At 42.7% G+C, this 18,196-nt stretch overlaps 1 protein-coding gene across 1 annotated transcript in view; it reads left to right on the top strand.

Moving 5' to 3' along the window:
* The window catches only part of LOC104278630 (serine/threonine-protein kinase TNNI3K-like), a gene marked incomplete at its 3' end in the record, with an annotated part of 42,685 nt that overhangs the window by 13,336 nt on the left and 11,153 nt on the right, over positions 1 to 18,196 (top strand). The window contains 4 exon segments of the mRNA XM_009875656.1: positions 379 to 483; positions 12,803 to 12,855; positions 13,825 to 13,877; positions 15,073 to 15,205. Coding sequence (XP_009873958.1) covers positions 379 to 483; positions 12,803 to 12,855; positions 13,825 to 13,877; positions 15,073 to 15,205 — 344 coding nt within the window.

Raw genomic sequence — 18,196 nt, 5'->3', positions numbered from 1 at the left:
CCCTGCAAGGTTCAAGGCCAGGCTGGATGGAGCCCAGAGCAGCCTGATCTAGTGGGAGATGTCCCTGCCATGGCAGGGGGTTGGAACTAGGTGATCTTTGAGATCCCTTCCAACACAAATCATTCCATGATTCTATGATTACATGAACCCACTAGAAAAATTTTTAGGGAATTTAGTAAGTAATCACAAAATCAATATTGTCATTATTTTTCATTATCCATGTTTGCATTGCATAGATTATATAGCATTATTTTATATTTAAAACAATTTAAAATAATTGTAAAGGTTCCACAATTTACAGATCAGAATTATATACAGATAATTTTTGTCTATTTATTGACTTTGAGTAACTTTTTTATTTATTTTTTCAAAATACAGAACTCTTGATCTGCAGTCTAAGCTAATCATTGCCGTGGATGTTGCCAAAGGCATGGAGTACCTTCACAACCTCACTCAACCAATCATACACCGTGATCTGAACAGGTAAGTTGCTTTCTTTGGCCTAAAACTTCAGGGGCCACAGCAGCTGTGGGTGTGCAGCCCCCTGCGGGTGTGCCAGACCCCCGGGGAAGGGCTGGCATTGCCGCACTGGGCTTCGCCCTCACTGGAGGCTTTAGTGCATTCTGGTTAAACGACCCAGCAGACCATAGTCAACGTCATGCGCGCAGCAATTTCACTAGCAGATCTCCTACCTAAATTTACAAAATGTTTATACCTTATCTGCACATACGCTAGTCCTGTGGGATAGTCTTTATGCAATTTATGTTCTCTATTACAGCTTTTTGAATCCAAAACATTAATTAATTAATTTCACCTATTTTTGCCCCTCTAAGAACCAAGTGCCTGATTTAAACTAGTCACTGGTGCCTCTAAGGTTGGTGCAGAGGTGAGAGAAGCCTTCTGGAAGGCACAGCCTGCCCTTTGTCTCCAGGGAAGGGAGGACCCTTGGCTGAGGCCGTGCCTGTCCCCAGGCAGGAGAAGTCGTCCAGCCTGGACCGAGTGCTTGTGCCGAGACCCACAGAGCCCTGGGAGGTAAATCCCAGCCCAGGAGCCGCTGGCGGTGCCACTACCATAAAAACCGAGTCGGGCGTGCAGCTGTCCCTCTGGAAATGAAACCCAACAAACCCCTCCGAGTCACGTTTGCTGAACTGTAGTTGTGGTTGAAGGATGCAGCTGCTAAAAACTGGTATTTGCTTGCCTCTGGCCCACCAATGTTCAGCCTTTGTTAGAAGCAAGAACCTCACCTTCTCTGCTGAGGTGGCCTTTTGTGTCGTGTCTACGGCAGAAATGGCTCAAAGTGGCCATCCTGCACTAGCTTCTGCTGTGGAAATGGGCAAACCAAAACTACCTGTAGATGTATTTAAAGAAGAGCAACCAGGTCAGCGCGGAATAGCTGCTGTGCTTTCCAGCCGCCATAGTTTGCTTGGGAACAGCTCCTGCTGTGTGCGAGCACTGTGACAAGAAAGCTTCTACAGAAAAGGTTTCTTAGAAGTGGGATGGAGTGAGTCACGAAAAGGGTTTCCTCAGTGTCAGATACAAACCTCTTCATCTTCCACTAGCTTAACTACTTGTTTTTAAATAAATCACAGAAATGTTCATATTGTTTATATCTCAAGTGACCAGTCCTATAGAGTGGTGGTGATACAACAAATCCCACTCTCTGCATCTCAGAGGTGCAAGCCAAAGCCCATGAGCTCCAGGTCCTGTCTCCAGCAGTGACCCATGGTGACAAATTTGAGAGCCAGGCAGGTCTATAATGATAACATCTTGAATTCTCTCTCAGTGCCCAAGAACTTTGGGTTCAAAGGGATGCTTTCAAAAATTAGTACCTCCACTTGCAGTCATTTTTTAAACAAAAAGATAACTCTTGTTGTTGCAAAAGAAAAAAAAAATCCTTGCAGACTGAAGAAGAAAGTCAGATCACTAATGCAAAAGAAACTGCACAGCCTGCAAACCACATCACTGCAAGCCAGACTTGTGGGGTTTGTGTGCCCTGGGTCAGCAATATTGGCACAAATTCTGCTTTATACTCTGACCGCAAGTTGGAGCCCACTTTGCTTTATTCGTCTGCTCCCAGGTAAGAGTGCATCCGTCTGCTCACGTTGGAACCGCTACAGGCACGTAGAAGTGGCTGCTGTTACCCATCACCAGTTACATACCCAGTTTATTTCGATGTGCAGATATGGTGTTTCTGTGTGATTAGGATCCATGTATGGCGTTCAGAAGGACATTGCTGATGTGCTATTCTTATCCATGCATATAGACTATGTGGAGGCTTAATCTAAGTACATTCATTTGAGAACTCTCAGGTAGTTTTCAGCACAGCACTGTGCTTTCAGATAACACTTTTTCACTTTCTTTCATTACTTCATCTCCTTTCCTTTGTTTTGTCTTTTTTGCTTTAAATATTTTCCCATAACGACTGAGTTCATCTGACAGTTTCTTGGTTTGTTTGGCCCATCTGTTACAGATAAAAGCATCTCTGACTGGATCATTTCTAAGAGCTAAAATCTAGTGCAGGGCTGTCCCCTCACTTCATTTCTTTGGTGTTACCCAGGTGGAAGCACCAGGTTCTCAGTATGCAGAGAAAAAGCTGTTCTTGCTGTTCTAGCTGTGATACTAGTCCCTTGAGGTGCATATTTCAGCGAAGGCTGCTGAAATACCTAAATATATTGAAATGTGAGTTTTAGATGAAGATAATCCTCTTGCTAAAGACCTGATTCCTAGTTCTGGTCCTTCAGTTCTGGCCCAAGTCAGGGTCGCTAACAGTTTCTGAAGAGATACCTTTACCCTTTTGGCAAATCAGTCTTAACCTGTCTTGTATGACAAGGTCTGGATTAAGAGCAAAGAGAAACTATTGATATCACAGGCTTTCAGTATAGTAAATTGGGAGGAAAAGCTTGGCACTGAACAGAGTTTTTTTACATTAACCTTTCAATCTCAAAACCAAAAAAAAAGAAGCTATTGATAGGAGCAACGGCCCTCCACCAGTTCGAGAGGTTTTTGTAGATGTTACAGAAACAAGCTGTTTAAGCCAAGCCTGGTGAGTGTCCATTTTTTAAAATATAAACCAGATTAGCTAGGATTTGCTGTGCAAGAAAGCAAACTGAGCATCAACCTACAAAAAAGATGGGCTGGAAAAATGTCTTCTTACTACCCCATTTTTCTTTTTCCATGATTGTACTTGCCTGATCTCTCCATCTCATCCCATCCATGTGCACCACCTCCCGTCCTTCCCCTTAACAGCCAAGGTACCTTCTGCTCACCCCCTGGCTCTGACCTCCACTTCCTCACTGAGCCTCCTTCCCACCCCTGCGTCCCTGCACGGGTTCTTTTTGGGCCACCAATCCCCAGAGCTCAGAGGGAGAAGCTCTTTTGAAGCAGTTCAGCTTTTTGCCTCATCACTGCTGGCTATTAAAAAATAGTTCTGCACTGAAGTATTTTAAATAATGTTTTTGACAAAAGAAAACCCCAAACAGCATCTCACTAGAGAGATGAAAAGCATATCATTGCCTCACAGAACTTTTACCAGATCATATCTGCGAGGGTCAGAAGATAATTTGCTATAAGGACGTCAGCGGGTTGATGTGTCCTGCTGGGAGTAGCTTAACTTCTGAAACTTTTTATTGTGAGAGCAGAAGTAGTGTTTTCAGCGTGAGTCCCAATCAGCCCACGGGCACAGTTATTACATGAAAATCTTTACAACAACTTAAGAGGAAGACCAAGAGTGAAGTTATGTGTTAAGTTTTGCCAGTGGCTTCACGGGATCCTCAAATTTTTTACCTTAAATTTTCACATAGCTTGTAACCCTCTTTGTGCGTTCTGAAATCTAATGCAATGCACATAATGCATTAAATAAATCTGCAATATGACTTGACAGAGCAGAGGAGAAAATGAATCTTTCATGTCTCTACCCTGGAAAAGGGGTTATCCTTCCATTTTGAGAATAGTTGGGAGTTTTATTTTGCTTTCCAACTCTGGAAAAAGAAGTTCTGACAGCTATCAGCAATGGTGACATGTATCAGCTTATTACTACTCGCACCGTATGAGGGATTGCAGCCACGATGATTATAGCGCTTTAATAAAAAGGAGACCATTTTAGTATCAATTTAATTTAAGCCATAGCAGGTGAACATGGCTGGACCAAGCCTTTGAGCGACTAAACTTCGTTTGATGGCTCTAACTCTCTGTAAAAGTTTCTGAGCGCTGACTTAGTGAGAGAGATGAAAGAGAGGATGGAAGCCTGGTGGTAATGGGGATGGTGTCTGCAGCTCCTCTTTGTTATAAAACCCCTCATGAAACCTTAAAATAGCAGTTGCCTTTCATTAAGCCTGCAGCATGTTGAAGGCAGACGGCTCTTCTCCTGGCCCTGCTCCCGGGGAAGGGGACACGCGCCGCAAGTCAAGGGAGAGAAACTCTTTCACTGGGCAGCCCCGCGAAACCTCCCGCTTCTGCAAAAGCTGGCATCCTTACACGTTTCGAGTTCTTTTCTTGGTTTTCTCCTTCTGTGATTTCATGAAGGGACTGAGGCTTGGTCTCACCATTTCAAACTCTGTGTGGCCTTAACAGAAGACAATTCGTTTCTGGTTCTGCTGAGCTCATTATTGACATCCTGCCAGATCAGATCAGATTTATCTTGCTGTATTTCTCAAAGCAGAGGCTTCAGAGTTCCTCTCTCGTCTCTAGTTCTCAAATTTCCAAGTGCCACTGAGGCATTGATAGTGTTTGTGAGCCTGTACCTTCTAAGCCCTATTTCTGTGGGTCGTATTTTTCACTCTAGAAAAGAACCATTAGGAACTGTGCTGTTCACTGGCGGTACCAGACCAACAAAATCCTTCCAAAACCCTCCTGCTTTCGGGAATGTCCACTCTCTGACACCGAGAGGGGCATCCCAGCGTTGTTTTGTCAGAAAGACGCGTGCCGTGCATGGAGAGGGGTCTCTTTATGGATTTCTCAGCTTCCCCATGAAAAGTCAGTCCAGGTCTGCCCATGAGTATTGTCAAGTTCGAGGTCTGTATAATCCTGGAGTAGCCTGAAATTGAAGCTAGGGCTCAATACATTTAATTCATGGTGACAATTTTTGTCCCTGTTGACAGAGGTCACATTTGAACCAAGACCACAGAAAATTCTGTCATCTTTTATGATTCCTGTGCCTACATCCAACCCAGGCTACGACCTTCAAAAGTCCCTCTAGTTCAGCCTTGTGTTTGATTAGTATTTTCGTTGGATATCTGTTGGGGTTCTCGAAACAATTCCAAATGTCATTCTCAAATCATTCAAATATTTTGATGGAAGGTATGTATGGGAGCTAAAATCAGATCACATATAAACTAAAAGAGTCATGGCTACATTGTATGAACTCACTACACTGTTCATGATTAAATTTATCATCCCAAGGTTTGGATTAGATGAAGCCAGAAATCTTAAGGACAGTGATTTGTGGGAGTCCTGGCTGTGAGAGCTTAAATTTCCTCTGTCCTAAAAACTACCATCTAGTGAAATTTGTGTTCCTCACTTGACTGTTCTTGCTCATATCTGTAGCTCTAATACAGCAAGTTGTGTTTTTCTGTTGAAACCATCGATATTACTTTCATTATCCTTTCATCATGTAAGCCATTACCAACTTCTTCATTTCTTTTTTTCATATACTTTTCACTATCCTGAATTTACTCGGATCAGTCAACATTTTGATGAATATCACGTAAGCGTTGTTGTGTCCACATTCATACGCTTTTAGATTGTAATTTGCTTGGCCATTCAAAAGCTGTGTGCCATGAAAGAGTAGTGACTGTTGAATAAAAGCCTTGATCTTCAGAGTCGCTGGGAGCTTTTGACCCAGCTAAAGCATTTTGTGCATCTTTCCCCACATTCTCAGTTTGTTTGAAAATCTATGTTTGTGATGCTAATTTCTAAAAGCCTTGCTCTTTACTTGTTGCCCGCAAGTGATGCTTTTTTGCTTCCTCTTGTCTGTTCTTTGCTGAAAATTCAATCAATTGCAGTAGCTTCCTTGAATCAGTAAATCAATTTTCAACAGATTCTATATACACTTTTCTGCTAAATGACATCTTGCAACAGGCAAAAGATATTTTGCCTGCATGATCATGATCTATATTCTTGTACAGTGTCATGCATATCTTTCACTAGCAAACATTTAAATAGCAAGTATTTTGTCTTTGTCCCTCGGCTTGACTCTGTCCAACCTTCATAGAGCTGTAAAAGATCATAAATGTGGTGATTACTCACTTTTCCAGTTGTTTTTAAAGGTTTCCTCTGTCATCAGGCTTCTGTACCCTGTACAGAACTCCCTCTTTTCACTAGTGAGTGTGACAGTAATTGAGCAGGGTCTGGCTGTTTCAGCTAAATATCCAGAAGAACCAGGTTAAGCACGAAGTGAGGAGATGTTACTCCAGCTCTTTCAGCTTCTCTGGTTGCTGGCATCAATGGCAGGTGTCTCGTCCCTGCAGCAATGTGCAGTCGCATTCTGTGATAGTATCACAGCGTTTTGAAAAACAAATTAATTAGCGTGTAAAAACTCTGGATTTTCTTTCTCTCCTCCAAAAAGTGATGCTCACTATGCTTCATGTTATTTCTAAGCTGCTTGGAAAAGTACAGCTGGTTCCTAAGCTGTGGATCGGTCGGGATAGAAGAGCCAAGCAGCTGCTGCGTGCAGGGGGCGAGGGACACAGCCCAGCACGGAGCTCGTCCTGCTCAGGCAGGCGTGGTTTTCACCCCCCAACCCCTCCACATTTGAAGATATTTCAGCTCCTCTCAGGCACGTAGATCCTTTCCTTTTTTTTGAGATGCATCATGCTGCATCGCTGTCTCAGCGTTACTGTCTTCACAAAATCTTGACATATTTGAGCTGATCTTTCAAATTGGGGGAAATGTAATGTTTTGTTTAGAACACACACACTGAGTTCATTTTTTGCTTGGCTGCTGACTGTGCTTCATCTTGATCAAACATGGAAACAACAAAGAAAAATAATCAAAGCTTCGGTTTTGTTAATTCCTGGTATCTCTTCCTCACAAGTTTGCCTTCCATTTTCCACTTTATGTCCTTATTACAAAGTCTCTTCCAGGAAACCGAGATCCATAAAGCTTTTTCAAAGTTTGAGAGAAAAGCTTACATCTCCAGCATAGTAATGAATTTTGATCCATTGTTACTGCTCTGTCCCAATAACTGCATTTTATTGAGCCCTTTTAGAGAGCCCGGGTATAGACACTGGTTGTCCTGCCCATCCCGAGCTGTATAGACCCACACTCCTAACCTGTGCTTATTTCAGGACAGTGCAGGTGGGAGTCCCAGGTGGGGCACCCCTCATGTTACGGGGTTTTCTTTGGAGAGATTCCCTTTAGAAAACAAAGCAAAACAAACCCCAGCACCCCCACCCCTGAGGTGCCTGTGTTTTCCTGCTGCCACAGGCTCCTCAGGTGAGCTGTTAGCCACCGTCCTCGTGCTGCCTCTCCTGGCAGGAGCAGGGGTGTGTAACCACCCTCTTAAACCATCCAAACTGTATTTCTACACCTGACCAAGCCCCACAGCCGGGAGCTGAAACCTTCAACTGTGGGGAGCTCGGTGGGACTCCACACGTGAGTCAAAGGCAGGTAGTCTGTCACCATTAATTTAACTGCTTTGACTGCTCCACACCTGGCAAGACATGATTCAGAAACACTGCTCAGGTCTGGAAGGGCAGCACAGAGATGTTTTTAACTGTTTTGAAAGCCAGACTCTTTAATGTGAAGACTTCTGCTCACATGGATATGCTCTTGCAGAAAAAAGTCAATATTACAAGAAAAGCAATTTGGACATGATGGAATCAATAAGTACTGTGGCTCACACCAGATGTTTGTGCACAGTAATATCCACTGGAATCAATGCTCCTTGCAGGATACAACCATTTATAATTTCACGCCAATGTTGCAATGATCCACTGCGAGGTTAAGAATAAAGGATCTCAGAAGCTGTAAATATACCGAAGTGGATCAGACCACCTTTTAGTCTAACTAGTAGCTAGCCTTCCTTGAAAACTATTACCCTTATTTTTTTTGCAATTTACTGACTTCAAATTACAGTTTCCAAAACCCTCATATCTTATGGTTCAGCTTCTCTTCTAAGAAATCTTCAGTTGAAGGTGTTGTGTTGAACAAGACATAAACCTGAAATAATTCTGAAGACTGGAAAACAAAACTTAGATTCAAAATAGTCGGTTCCTACACAGCCAGGAACGAAAGCACATAATTTTTCTCATGGGGATGTATTTTTCAAACACTTTGCTTAGCCTCTTGTTCAATCCACTCTGCAGATAATGAAACCGAAAACAATCATTTTAGTCGTCGCTCAGCACAGGACCGTGACGCTTTCTGTGAGTCAACAAGCCCAGTCCTCTGCTGTAGAACCTGCCATCCCAGAGTCTGGCTCGTGTAACATGCGCTGAAACTCTGGTTAACTATCACTTCAGGTGGAACACGGCTATGTATTCGAGTCTTTAGGAACAGATAATCTATCGATTTTGTCATAGCTTACCTTCACTTTTAAGTCAGAAGTGCTCAGGATCTACCAACGACTCCTAACTGGCCTCTTCACCTTCTCTTGGCTTCTGATGAGATTTTTATTCTCTTCATGTGCAGTAGGTGCCTTCCAAAATGTGTTCTTTCTCTTTAGACAAGTATTGTGGGTTTGTCCCAGTGATGACAGTGTAGGTGTTCACCTGTATTTGTAACCACTGCAAACTTTAATTCCAGTCTGAGTTTCCGTAGTGTTGTGAGTACGGCCAGTTCTGAGTGTGGGGAGCTAAACTTTATTTGTGCACAGGGAGAGAACACTTCAGTTCTGACAACTACGTGCTGTCAAATGTGTCAGCATTGTAGTACTGTATTCTCAGTATGATATGAAGAAGAAGAAGAGCAGGAGATAAGTTCATCCAAAAGTTATTTATGGATCAAGAGAAGTGCATGCCCATATGTATATAAATATGCATACAGGTGTTTATTCAATGCTTGGGGAGTTAACGAGTTCCCTTAGCAAACTCCCACATAGTTTGTTCCATGAAGAGATGCTTGTCTGCAGGGAGTTTAGAGGCCACTGGAAAGCTACGGTTGATAAAATCATAGAGCAGTTAAGTTGGGAGAGACCTCCAAGATCATCTAGTTCAAAACCTTCCCCAAAGTCAGACTGACTTCAGAATGAAATGCCCAGATGAGTTGTGTAACCATGTACAACAGCGGCTTCAAACCTTACCTCCGGCAGAACATTTCGTTTCATGTGGCAAAACCTACCAGCAGATTAGACTGAGCCCCTTGCAAAACACAGAATAAAAGACATTTGGGACTAGATTCAATTTTGGTCATTTTGACTGACAGAGCTTCAATCCTTTCCTTCTCTATCCCTCCACAAAAAGTGCTGCAGAAGGGGAAGGACTCCCTAATTTCAAGTTCCACAGTGCAGTCAAAAGCCATGAAATGGAGACTGATGTTAGGAGAAAGACAGATTTTTGAGGCTAAGGTTTTGAAGATTCACCAAGTCGAATCTGCAGTGTCCCAGCGCTCACAAAGCCAGTAGTGTCTCCTGAATGACGAGGGAGTATGCCCATCTTTGAGAGATGTAACCAAGAACGTCTCAGAAACTCATCTGATTTAATGCTTGCTGCCATTCCCTGGGGATTAAAGGACTGTGAGAGCAAAAAAGGGATCTCTCCTTTTTTCCATCTTTCTTACTCCTTTTTTGGTCCATTAAAGATTGGGCACATAAAAAATAAGATTAAAAAAGGATTTACACCTGATAAAGCCTGTTACTCCCAAATAGTTTGGTTCCACAAGATACTGACAAGCACAAGAAGCAAAACTGTCTCGATTTGTACTGCCTGGGTGATAGAGCTGGCAAAAGCAGGTATTACCTACTACATTTCCCATCCTTTGTAACTGTTTGCTCTTCTTCTCTATGCTTTTGGCAAAGTAAATAGAATTTGATTTATCTCCTCAGAATTGACATGTGCATTTGAGCTGAAACAAGTGCTGCCAAAGGGTGGAACTGATCCCTATTACGCACACTCACCATGAGGGAAAATGCAGAGATGATGTGACACCTCACAAACATCCCCCCTAGTGACTGGTCTGCGCAGAGCCTTGGAAGGAAGGGCTGGCTGGAAGCTCTCCATGTGAAGTATTTTCTAGCAGAGAAGTTGTGGCTTGGTTTTCAGTAAGGAATGAAGGTCATGAAAATTCTCCCTGGGAATTATCAACATTTTCCTTTTTACATGTGGTTGGTTGATAATCGGGGAAGATGGGCTCCTAGGATTTATCATAATTTATAATGTAGGCCAGCTTAGAGAATAAATTCAGAATGGAACCCTTGAGTCAGGCTATTTAGTTACTCACAGGGGAAAAACATGTCATTTTCTTGCACAGCACATTAGGAAGTGCCTGCTTTCCATTTTAATTCAGGAGAAAATCAAAAGCTGCAATCTTGAAAGTTTCCAGAAATACTTGGGCTTATTTCTCAACCCTCACTACTAAATGAGTTTCCTTCCAGGACCTTTGGGACTTAATTTATCTTGGGACATTAACCTAGTCTCTGTCTTGTGGTGGCAGTCTGCCCGGAAGACTTATCCTCCTCCTAAGGAGGGCTAATTACTTCAGACTGAATGTCTCTCCAGAGCAGATATTCTGCTTGCAAGGCTGGGAACTTCTGTCTTGTTCACTTAGATTTGATCGATTCTAAATCTCCAGAATTCAGGAGTTGATGTTTTTCTCACTTGTAGCACCTAGTCTTTTTTCTGTCCAGTCCTGGTCCAAGAGTAAAGTGCCCTCAAATGAGAATTCATTGCTTTCCAAGGGCCATGTTACTTTTTTTCTCTTAATCAAAGCTAACAAGATAAAAAATGTGTAATAAATGCCCATTTGGTTTTTACCTTTTTACAGCTCCAGTGTTAGAAATACTATGATTTGGTTTGGTTTGGTTTGGTTTGACTTGGTTTGGTTTGGTTCGGTTCGGTTCGGTTTGCAGCTCTTCTTCCTAGCTGCTCAGAAGATGACACTTTTATAAAATGGATAAGAGTCTTATGCAGATTTCTTTTGCAGTAGGGATTTTTTTCATACTTGGAAGCTTATTTTTTTAAAAATCTTTTTATTAATAGAAATGATGCATACACAGGGTTAGATTTCCTCCTTATCCCTCACTGTCTTTGAACAAATCATATATAAATAAAGCTGAATTTTCTTTACATTACCTTCAATAAATGGATTTAAGTCACCACACAAATCTCCTAATTCACCTCTTTGGTTCTAGTAGCTTCAGGACAAATCCAGTAGATTTCACTTTAAGCCTCCAAATGTCTCCACTGATAATCTAAGAAAGGTTCTGGTTATCCAATCCTTTACATTCCTCAGGTCTGCAGTTGCTATGGTTTCAAAGATTTCACTGAAATCAAAACACTTTAATGGATGTCAGTACAAGTAATTATCTTTGATAAATGATTTCTCTAATCTCTACACGGCCTGACAGAGAATGCCCCATGTGCTGACCAAGCAAGAATTTTCCTGCATTTATTCCTTTCTTCCTAACTCCAGAAACTCTCTGGGGCAAAGATGAAGAATTGATGTTGAAACAAAAAAATCTAATGCCTACGTCTAATACGAATATCACATTTTCCTGGGATTTCTTGCATCCCCAGCCGCGGTCTTGAGCTGCAGCTCTGCAGGACACCAGCCATTGCCACCGCACACAGGTCACCGAAGCAGCCGTGGAGGAAGGTGCCGCTTCCCCCACAGCCGAAGCTGCTGTGATTCTTGTGAGCATAATTTTTAAGACTGAATGGCAAAATGCGGCTCCCCTGATGGCCAATATCAAACAATGCTTCATGCTTGCGATTATGCCATCAGGCAATGATGAGGAATACGCGTTTCAGGGAAAATAAAGTAGAACAGTAAAAAATCCCCAGCTGCTCCTGACTTACCCAGCAGGTGGATACCTGGCACTTTACCTGAGGCTCGTTCAGGTCCAGCGTAACCCAGCACAGCCCACCCCAAAGTCCTTCTGAAAAGGGGTGCTGCAGCCCCGGAACATGAACAAAAGGCAGGAGGGAAGCCTCACCTCCAGCCACTGGGAGATCTCCACCAGTGCGAGCAGGGGGAGCCTTGATCCTACACCCAGGAATAAGATACGGGATCAGTGACGTGTCTTCTTTTCGCCAGTACAGGGAGGTGTTTTAAGAAATAAAGTACCTTTGCCTATGGAAAGTAACATTTGCATTATTAAATGTGTCATCATGGGGTTTTTGCCCAGCTTAATGGATTTCTTATGACTTCTAGTGACCCATTCTATCCAGACTTCTCTTCAGATCTATTCCTTCCTTTCTGTGTAAATTGGCCTAAATTAGGAATTAGTGCTCTGAATTTACACTTATGTAAGCCTTAAGAGAGAAAAGAATCTGTCCGTGTAATTTTGTTTAAAGGACATCACTGTGTTTATATTCAGATATCATCTTTTCCACTTCATCACTGAGATTCAGTGCACATACTTAATAAAGCTGTTATACTTGATCTATAACTAATTACAGAAATTGGTTTGCTCTGGTATTGATTAGAAGCTGACATTCTCCTTCATGAAGCTATTGGGTTCACCTTCTCAGAGCTAATCTGTGCTTTATAACAATAAATATTAACTGTTGCTAGTGGTTTATCTATAGATAATTTTCTACTTAATCAGGTGATTTGAACTCAAGAGTTTAGCTATGAACTAAAATCTGTAAAATTTTCACCAGCTTTAAGACACTACTAAACAATTACCTTATTTGGTTTTCCCCAGTCACAACATTCTCCTGTATGAGGACGGCCATGCAGTTGTCGCTGATTTTGGAGGTAAGGAGTTTTTATGAAACATTTATAAATTAACCTCAAATTCTCTAAAACTAAATATATGCTGACTAAGAAACTCAGTATGTGCTGAGGAGTTTGCTCTTCCTTTTGTTATCGTGAGAGGACACAAAAGGATTTTAGGATGGCAACACCCTTACTTTTTGTCTGACCTAAGCTGGCAGGGGCTGTGGGATACCCTGCAGTTCCTCTGACGGGGAAGCCCAGATGACAGTGAGTGTCAAAACTGGCATCTTGGCTTGCGTGAGCTCTAGCATAGGCTGGAGGAAGAAGCTGAGTGAAAAAGCCGGTAGCAGAAGACGTGCCCTCCTCTTTCCTGGCGAGTGCTCGGGATCTGGGGATGGTGTGATTGTGCAAGTCTGCAAACCCTGCGGCAGCAGGACATGTTTCTTTCCTTTTAGTTAAGAGTGGAGTGTAGCTTATCATTTCAGCTATGGACCTTGGTAACTCTGTGTTCAAAATTAGACTGGGTTATACTCTGCGACTCTGTATTTCATGCACTGCCTGTTGTTCATCCCCTGATGAACACGTTCCTGTTGGAGCAAGGGTGGGGTTCCAGGACCTGACTCCTCAGGAAATCCTGGACTTGAGACACGGCCGCTGTTGCGGTGCAGTGTCACCGCGGATGTGCTGAGCAGAGACTCACGAACGTCGGCTTAGCCCAAGAGGGTAGTGGCAACACAACCGCATCTGTGAGGGACTCTGTGCTGACCCAGACCTGGGACTGAAATTGCAGGGCTCAACAACTGTTTGTTGTAAATGTGATGTCAGAAGTCTCATTGTCTGTACACAACCTCACTGAAGGCCAGCTGTCACTACCTGGCCTCTCAAAACCCCAGAGTTATGGTTTTTTAAAAAACACACTTTTTTACTCAGACTTTGGTATAATGAGGTGGGTATCTGTATTGGCTTGACAGTAATTTCTTGTTGTTGTCGTTGTTTTGTGTGTTTCAGAATCTAGATTTTTGCAATCCCTGGATGAAGACAACATGACAAAACAACCTGGGGTTTGTTTCTTGTTTTGTTCTATAATTAGCATAAAGCATACAGGTAAACTCAGTTCAGGAGAAAATGACACTAGAAATACTGTTGTTGGAAAAGATGAACTGGTATGGTATGTCATCTCTCTTAAAGTTTCTTTGTCTAGTTTTTCTTTTTTATTTTTTCCTTTAAGCCTCTTTAAGAGCAGAAATGAGTGAGTATGTAATATCTGCAACACAAAGTAGTGCTTTATAAGGTTCTCTCTGAAACTCTGTTTTCCCCAAAATCCTTTATAAAGTGTCATTTTTTTAATCCGCCTTTCCCCACTCACATACATACGTTGCTGGCAGGTGGTTCCTATTTCTAATAGGGAATTAGTTATTCAATGCTGATTTTCTCTCAGCGTTCTTTTCTCCATTACAAGCCTTTTGCTGACAAGGTCTGCTTTACAAGAGAGTATTGTTGTCATCGTAAGTTTTAGTCCAGATGTATTCTGCGTGTCATTCTGTGGTCATGAAAGTTTGCATCATCACAATGACTCATTGTGGCTGGAGCAGAGTGGGTGATGCTACAGCCAGGGGCTGGCAATCTTCTTTTTAACACATCATAGCTACGTGTGAGGAGTGAGTGCTGCTGCAGGCCTGGGTCCTGCGTGGTCGGTGGGTGAGGTGCAAGGAGCCTGCACAAACGCCCTGAGCTCATCACTCCAGTGAGGGGCTGGTTGCTGAGGCAGCAGCCTCTGAGTGGGGCTCCTGCAGAAAGCCCTGACGTCCCACAAGAGAAGGCACCAAGCCCACACAGCTGCCCTCAGGTTTTCCACCCGCCAGCTGCAGTGGTAGTTAATTGGTGTTATTTGGCAGTATTAATTGGTGTTATGTGGCATGCTCGGGTCTCATGCTGGGGTCTCCAGGCTTTGTGGTTAGGTCTTCTGCTTTTGTTCTAGTGCTTCTCTCTCATTTGAAGCCTGATCAGGCTGGCTTTATGGGGCTGGGACAGCTGCTACGCGGATGCTGTTACGTGTAATCTGCAATCATGTGCTGCCTAGGCTGTGTAAGCTACGTGATTTTTTTTTTTCTTTTGGTGGCAAATTTACCAGTTATTTTATGGAGCAATGGAGGCGAGGAAATAAGAAAAGGAAAACAAACCTACAAATATGGCAAAAGATGCATATATGAGGAAGTTAACGCTGTTAAGGTGTTTCTTCTGTTTCCTGCTGTGCAGAACCTTCGCTGGATGGCCCCCGAGGTGTTCACCCAGTGCACAAGGTACACCATCAAAGCTGACGTTTTCAGCTACGCCTTGTGCCTCTGGGAGCTGTTAACAGGAGAAATTCCATTTGCTCACCTGAAACCAGGTAAGATGCTCAATGAATTAATACTTAAATTATTTATAAAATATTTAACTAGAGAAGTAGCTATGCTGCGTAATATTAACCAGTGTTTTACTAAAGTTTGCCATTAAGTGCTAAGTTTACTCATTTAGTGAACAATATAGAACCATCCCACTCACTACAGATCTACATAACTTAAATTTCCTCATCTGGTTTTAGGACAATGAATAAGTCACTCTAAGCCTTTTGTCCTTCACGGTGTTGGGACTGTTGCAGTCATTCCTTGGTTTATCTCCTCCTTGAGGCAGTGCTGGGGTGGCAACAGCAAATCAGCATTTCCAGGATGAGGCTTTGCACTCCCAGAGATTTTGAGTCCCTGATGTCTGCTGGAAGTGCTTAGAGGCTGGGGCTGCTAGGAGCCTGATGGGGTAACAGGAGAGGTTTTGGACCCCCTATGCCATCAACACTCCCGGTGCAGCCCATCCAGGGGTCGGGGATGGGGTCTGTGTCCAGGCTGGGGTGCAACTCCCCCCACACAGGAAACAGCCTGGAGGAGTCTCACTGGGACATTTCAGCCCAGCGGCTGAATCAGCTGTGGAACATGTAGCACCTTGTGTTGTGTTTTAACTGGGTTTGGGGTACAAGGAGAACAGTCACTGCGAGAAGAGATATGCAAAGTTTGTCGGATGGGTTTTAGATAGATTTTCTGATGTTTGGAGAGAGCATGGCCTATGGCAGCATTTTCACCCTCAGAAAGGTCAATTTGTCTTCGTTCTCACAAATGTTTATGCCCAAGCAGAATATAAATATCAATAACAATGTTTTGTCCTTTGGGGCTCATACATCTATCTGTCTGTCTGTAGCTGTATGCCTAATTCTAACATGCCTATCAATTTGCTCTTTCTTTATTAGGTCAATTGCTTTATGAATTACTCAAATACTAAATGAAATCTGTTGTTTTTCTCATTAGGACATTGCTCTTTTCAATTCTTTTTTGATACATGCAAAGTTTACTTCCTCGGTTTTTTGGGTTTTGTTTCTGTTGGGGAGAATCATTAAATAAGTATTCACTTCTGTGCTATTTTGAGGCTATATCTCCATTAAACTTCTTTGGATGGCTTTGTGATGCGCAGGTCAGCCTCTCGCAGGCAAAAGGCACCTGTCATCAACACCACTGGCAATCCGCGTGCTGGCTCTGTAGCTGACCTTCCACACGGTGTTAGCTGGTTTTCATATCTCTATTTCTAACCGCTGAAGTGATGCAGAAGCCAATCATCTGACTCAATTCCACTTCAGGTTCCAGAAATAAAGGACCTTTTGCTGTGAACCTGAGTGTCAGTCCTGAATTGCTGTTGGGTTCATGTTCCATTTCCAGGGGTCCTTGTTTCATGGACCTTGTTTCACTTAAAGTGAAATTCAAACTGCACAGCCCTGGGCACAGGTTTAGAACACCATCACCCACATTGCCAAAGCCTTCCAGGAGGCTACCCTTCCCAACGTTAATCTCTGTTAACTCCAAATTTGCCATTTCGCTCTGTTCAAATTACGGTCTAGGTAGGATTAAAAGACTTGGCTTACACTTACTCTGACACAGAGGAAAGGCAGGACCTGACCAACCCACAAAAAAGGAAATATTCAGCGGTTCAAAGGCATCACATAGTAGAGCTAGAAAGCGTTGCCAAGTTCTGAGTTTTGGGAACCACTTGAAATCTTCTTTGGTTTGTTTTTTTTGGAGAAGGATGGATTCTTGTAGTTTAATTCAGCCATTCTGAAGTACTTTTTAACAGATGTTTTAGCTGAACAAAAAGCCCCCTGACAGTGAAAGGAGACCTTAGACAACAGCAGCACAAATGAGCTTCGTAAAGTGGTATAGAAGCATACAGAGGCACATTGTGTGTTTCTCCCTTTCTTTTTTTAATCCTGACCCCATTAAATTGATAGAGCAAATCCTATTAACCTTAGTAAGATGAGATTTTGTCAACAGGTAATATGTCCGTTAGCTTTGGCAGAAGAAAATGGAGCATTTTTCCATACTATCTTACTCTGATTTGTGTTTGCCCTGATGTCTGCTGGGCAGAAGATGACTCTGGCAGTGTCCAAGTCCTGCCATCAAACCTTTTTAGAGTGGGGTCAAAGTCTGGCAAAGCATGTTTACCCCTCCTGTCTGCCTACAGTCACAATAGCACAGGATTTATCTGAAATCAACCTTCTGAAACATCATTATGCACAAAAAAGCTGCAATGAGGGCAGACAATGGCTGAAATTAATCTATTCTTATGATGAATATTGTGATGAGAATGGGATACGAATAAAGAAAATTAGACCGTTCTTTTCACAATCTCATGGTTGTAATCCCACAGTTCCCTGCATGTCCAGCATGTTCGGATCATGTCACTTTAAGGTATTGGGCAAACAAAGCATTTCACTTAGCTTTTAGTGTGAGTTCAAAACTACATTTGTTTTGACTTGAAAAAAAATTGCTCAAAAGTAATGAGAGGAGCTAACCATGTATTTGGATTCACTAAATGTGTAAACCCAATTAAGAAAACAGTTTAGCAATTTCATCTCTGTCAGTCATGACTTGATCTCATAAAAAGTCACGCACTAAATGTTTATTATAGAAACACTTAGAGATAATCTTTGTCTTGGACTGCAACAGAACTAACTATGGGTTATTTTAAGAGATCTGAGCCTGTTACCGATTTATCTGTGACTGGAGTATACCTGTTGATAATGAAGAGGATAACTTTTTTAAAGAAATTAGTTGAAAGTTAACACACTTTTTCCCCCAAAATGGGTTTGGTTTTTCTTTTAGGGCTTTGAGCTAAATGAGGCTGTCTTCAGCTATGCTCGGTCTTAACACCACTGAGTTTCCAGTCGGGGCTCTGGGCTGCCATAGCCCATGTGCCAACAGCCTCTTGATCTCCGAGCCTCCGCCATCAGGCCGATGGTGTCCGGTGCCCGCAGGCTGTGTCTCAGCAGAGCGCAGGCCGGGTTTTGGGGGGCATGGGCCAT

This window comes from Apaloderma vittatum, unplaced genomic scaffold (assembly GCF_000703405.1).
Source record: "Apaloderma vittatum isolate BGI_N311 unplaced genomic scaffold, ASM70340v1 scaffold23888, whole genome shotgun sequence".
Classification (NCBI taxonomy): domain Eukaryota; kingdom Metazoa; phylum Chordata; class Aves; order Trogoniformes; family Trogonidae; genus Apaloderma; species Apaloderma vittatum.
Note: the sequence above shows the minus strand (reverse complement) of the source record. Positions and strands in the feature narration are given on the sequence as shown.